The sequence below is a fragment of the Erithacus rubecula genome, assembly GCF_903797595.1.
Source record: "Erithacus rubecula genome assembly, contig: scaffold_347_arrow_ctg1, whole genome shotgun sequence".
NCBI classification, from domain to species: domain Eukaryota; kingdom Metazoa; phylum Chordata; class Aves; order Passeriformes; family Muscicapidae; genus Erithacus; species Erithacus rubecula.
In genome coordinates this window covers 16,375-20,983 of record NW_027635985.1, presented here as the reverse complement: position 1 = coordinate 20,983, position 4,609 = coordinate 16,375, and the positions used below count along the sequence as shown (strand labels likewise).

The following is a 4,609-nucleotide window of genomic DNA, read 5'->3' as shown; positions in this document are numbered from 1 at the left end:
ACAGTGTCTCCACCACCAAGCAAGAAGGAAACACAAGCTTTCCTAGGGGCCATAGGTTTTTAGAGAATGCATTCCTGAGTGCAGCCACATTGTGAGCCCTCTCTGCCTGGTCACCCTAAGAAGAACAATTCCAGCTGTGTCCCTGAACAGCAACAAACCTTCACCCAGACCAGAGACAACTGGCCAAACCTCTACCTTTGTACTGAATCATATATAGTAACCAATGCTCTGTGGATTTAGCTAGAAAGGTGAAAAAAGGCCAGCTAGCAACATAAAGGAAAACCAATTGAGGCTGCTGATGAGTGCAAAAACATTGCCACTCAGACAAACTCTCTTTAAAATCCATCATGTAGACGGCCACGTCCCCAAAAGTCAGGCGAATAAAGAACACTAAAACAAGGAGCAAGTAGATCAAGTTGCAAAAATAGAGACCTCACCAATAAATTTAAATTAGCAACATAAGGGAGAGTTGTTCCTAGCTCAACAGGCTCATACTGCCTCAAGCCATCAAGGCAAAAATGCCACCTATAAGTAGGCACAAAACTGAAAAGCAGGTTTAATTATAAACTGCATTTCTCAAGTTATCCATAACTGTAAGACATGTGATAAAATCAAGCAAGCCAAACCGATAAAGCCTCTCTAATATTAGGGGCAGTATTCCAAATATAAGTATAAAGAAGCCCAGCAAATGAACTACATCACACTGCCTCAAACCCCCCAAGGCAAGTGCTACGTGATCACAATTGTAGAAGCCACCACTAGATCATTAGAAACCTACCCTGTACCTCACACTACTACTCAAAACACCGTCTGAAGCCCAAAAAAGCAAGTCCTATAAAGACACAGCACCCCTGAGAGAATCGTCAGACAACAGGACCCATTTCAAGAACAGCCTTAGAAACACCTCAGCCAAAAACCAGGATAATGAATAAATAGATCATATCCCTTATCACACACCAGCTGCCAGGAAAGTTGAACTGTACAACAGACTACTTAAAATTACCCTAAAGGCACTTGGCAGGGAAACATCCAAAAATTGAGAAATGAACTTAACAAAAATCACCTAAATAGTCAACACCTGAGAGTCCATCACTCAAGCAAGTCCTGCCCAGTCTGAAGCCTTGCACACAGTGCATGGGGATAAAGTCCCTGTAGTACACATAAAAGGTATTTTAAGACTGTTTAGATTAGGCCCACCTCAAGCAAAGGCAAACCAATCCATACAATTGTTTTTGCTCAAAAACCCAGTTACACTTAGTAGCTAATGCAGAAAGATAAAGAAATCTATTGAGTACCACACAAAAACCTAATGTTCAGTAAGAATTGTGTGTAAAGTTTCACTGTGGATGAAAATATATAGCAGAGTTGAAAGAAGGTATTAATTAAGGTAGGATGCAGATGGTAATAGAATAAGGAGTAGATCATGTCTTAAGTTGCAATGCAAGATGCAAGCAGAAGTATACATTCTATCAGCATCTGCTGAAACCAGGTGGAGCAGGGCTCCTTATCTCTTCCATGACCCATCCCTCAGAACTCCTCCCCACAAGAGTTATACCTTATGGCAGATGCCGCAGGCAAGGGGAAAAGCCAAATATTTCTTTTTGAAATTTGAAACATCAGAGCAGCTTTTTCCACTAAATTCTCAGAAGACCAGGCTTTTCATCATCACCACTAGATGTTAAAAAAGTAAACTACACCCTTCTCCAAAATCATTGCTTCAACAAAATCACATCTGTTATTCCAAAAAAACTACAGGTACCATTATTCAGACTGTAACCAACACCCTGAGCAACAGGGTTACAGGCTGCATTCTGACCTTGCCAGTGTTTTGGTCTTGATATTACTATAATTTCATTTTCATCTCCCAGTGAAAAACTGCTATTCTAAATCCCATATCTTTGCCAGGGAGCTCCTTAATTTCCAAGTCATATTAATTTAGAGGGAGGGAGTTTACATTTTCCGTTTCAAGAGAAGCTCCAGAGCTCCTCAGCAGACACCTGTCTGTCAAACCAAGACAGTGCCCTGCTGCAGCTCCATCCCCATGGCAGGATCCGCGCTGGATGATCCCCAGGGACCCCCGGTGGGCAGAGCCCCCCTGAGCCCTGGTGCTGCTGATCCGTGTTGGGAAGACACCTGGCTGGGGGCTGCATACCCTCCCCGTGGCCTGGATTTTCTCTGCATTTCTCTTTGTCCTTCCCAAACACCAAAAACCCGGGTAAAAATAGAGAGGTTAAATAACGACCTGCTTGGGGACACGGGGGGATCTTCCAGGGGATGCGGGGGATGCTCGGTTCCAGGGATTTGAGGGGTCCTGGGAGGGACCTGGGGGTTTCTCAGGGCATTGGGCACCCCAGTTCCAGCGGCTCTGACTGCGCTGGGAGAGGAGTAGGAGCGGGAGGAAGAAGAAAAGCGGGAAGAGACGGAAGAGAAGCAGCGGGAGGAAGAGGAGGGACACAGGAGGAGCGGCAGGAAGAGGAGGAGTGATTTTGGAACCACGCGCTTCTCCCCCCTGGTCGCTGAGGCCGCAGTTTCCCGGGTCAGGCAGCATCGCCCCCCAAAATCCCGTAGGTGAGCGGGGAGGGGGAGCTCGCCCCAAATCCATCATGGGGGGCTCCGGGAGGGTTTTATTTTTCGTTTCAGGGGATGTTTGGATGTTGCAGGATCCCAAAGCCGAGGCGGAAATGCCCCTGGCGGGATTTTGGCAGCTCCCATGTGGGATCGCCCGGTACGGTGGGGAGGGGGTGATATCGGCCCTGGGAATCCCCGGCAGAGCCGGGGGGGAAGGCGGGAGCTCCGGAGCGGGGAGAGCACAGAGGGGCGATCCCGGAGCCGGGGGACCCCCGGCAGCCTGGAGGGGTGCGGGAGGTTGGTGCTGAGCGGGCTTTGGGCCCCCGAGGCTGAAAGGGGCGCTGACTGCTCCAGCTGCCCTTGGGCAGCGCCACCATCAAACCCAACGCGCTCAGCCCTTGTTTTCCCCCAAAACCAGGATTTCCCAAACCTTTGGTTGCATTAAGGAGGAGAAGGCCATGAGAACGAGGACGATGGCCCGGGAGCCCCAGGCAGGTGAGGAGGAAGTCAGTGCCCCTTTCCCCCTGTGTCCTGCTCCATCTCCCAGCCCAGCACGGCCCCGGCTGCAGCACAGCCCTGGGGGGATCTCCTTGCCCTTGCCTCTGGCACGGAGGCAAATCCCATCCTGTCCTTGTCCTTCCTCCCCCAGACAAGGAGCTGAGCACGGACAGCAGGGAGGACAAATCCCCGCGGCACAGCCTCGGGCAAGAGGCCGTTTGCAGCGGATCCACGGCGCAGGAATGCAACGGGGAGGAAAAGCCCTGCAGATCCCGCAGCAGGAGGGGCTGCAAACGCACAGCCCGGGGATCCCAGCAGGAAAGAGCCAGCCCGGGCCGGGGAGGCGGCCGGAGCTCGGAGCTGGGGCTGCGTGAGCAGCTTCACCATGGGGAGAAGCCCCACAAGTGCTCAGAATGTGGGAAGGGCTTCAGGTGGAGATCTGACCTGATCATACACCGGAGAATCCACACGGGGGAACGGCCCTACGAGTGTGGGGAGTGTGGGAAGAGATTCACCCAGACCTCAAGCCTGAATTTCCACCAGAGGATCCACACTGGGGAGAGGCCCTACAAGTGTGATAAATGCAGGAAGACGTTTCAGCGAAGGTCCAGTCTCCTCCTGCACTATCGCACTCACTGGGATGAGAGGCCCTTCTGCTGCCGCGACTGCAGGAAGGGATTCAAGCTCAACTCGACCCTCGTCAGCCACCGGCGCATCCACATCGGGGAGAGACCCTACGAGTGTCCCAAGTGTGGGAAGAGCTTCCCAAGGAGATTTACCTTGACCCAACACCAATGGAGTCTCCACTGAGGGAAGCCCTGCGAGTGCCCCGAGTGCAGGAAAAGCTTCGTGCCCTGCTCCAGCTCCATCTCCATTGCAGGATCCACGCTGGATGATCCCAGTGACCCCCGGTGGGTAGAGCCCCCCCGAGCCCTGGTGCTGCTGATCCGTGTTGGGAAGACACCCGGATGGGGGCTCCACATCCTCCTCGCTCCCCATGTACTGGATTTTCTTTGCATTTCTCTTTGTCCTTCCCAAACACCCAAATCCAGGTAAAATTTAAGAATTTTAAGAAAGACATCCTTGGGGACATGGGGGGAATCTTCCAGAGGATTTGGGGGATGCTGGGTTCCAGGGTGGGACCCGGGGTTTGCTCAGGGCTTTGGGCACCCCAGTTCCAGCAGCTCTGGCTGCGCTGGGAGACCCTGGCGGAGGTTTTGGGGCAGCTGATCAAGAACGCCCTGCCCTGACACTGTCCCCATGTCCCCCTGTGTCAGCTTATGATGTCCTCTGTCCAGGATCTTCCTCTTCCCGCTGTCACTCCCCTTACCCCCAGCCCATTTCTATCTCACCCGACTCCTGCTCCCATCCTGTTCCCATCCCAGTCCAGATCCCATTTCCGGTTTCATTCCTTGTCCTTGTCTCGTATTCTTTGCCCAGCTGCCTTTCCAGTCCCATATTCATTGTCCTGTTCTCCTTCTTGTATTCCTGATCCCAGTTCCATTCCCATAATTCTATTTCTAAATTTCCAATCCCCTTCCCA

The 4,609-nt window shown here is 51.9% G+C and overlaps 1 protein-coding gene across 1 annotated transcript; it reads left to right on the top strand.

The window, feature by feature from the left end:
- Window positions 1-3,023: 3,023 nt before the first annotated feature.
- Window positions 3,024-3,930, top strand: LOC306816043 (uncharacterized protein). The gene is made up of 2 exons (XM_079332541.1): window positions 3,024-3,063; window positions 3,218-3,930. Exons 1-2 carry the CDS (start codon window positions 3,027-3,029, stop codon window positions 3,874-3,876), a joined length of 696 nt encoding a protein of 231 aa, XP_079188667.1. The 5' UTR covers window positions 3,024-3,026; the 3' UTR covers window positions 3,877-3,930.
- Window positions 3,931-4,609: the final 679 nt, after the last annotated feature.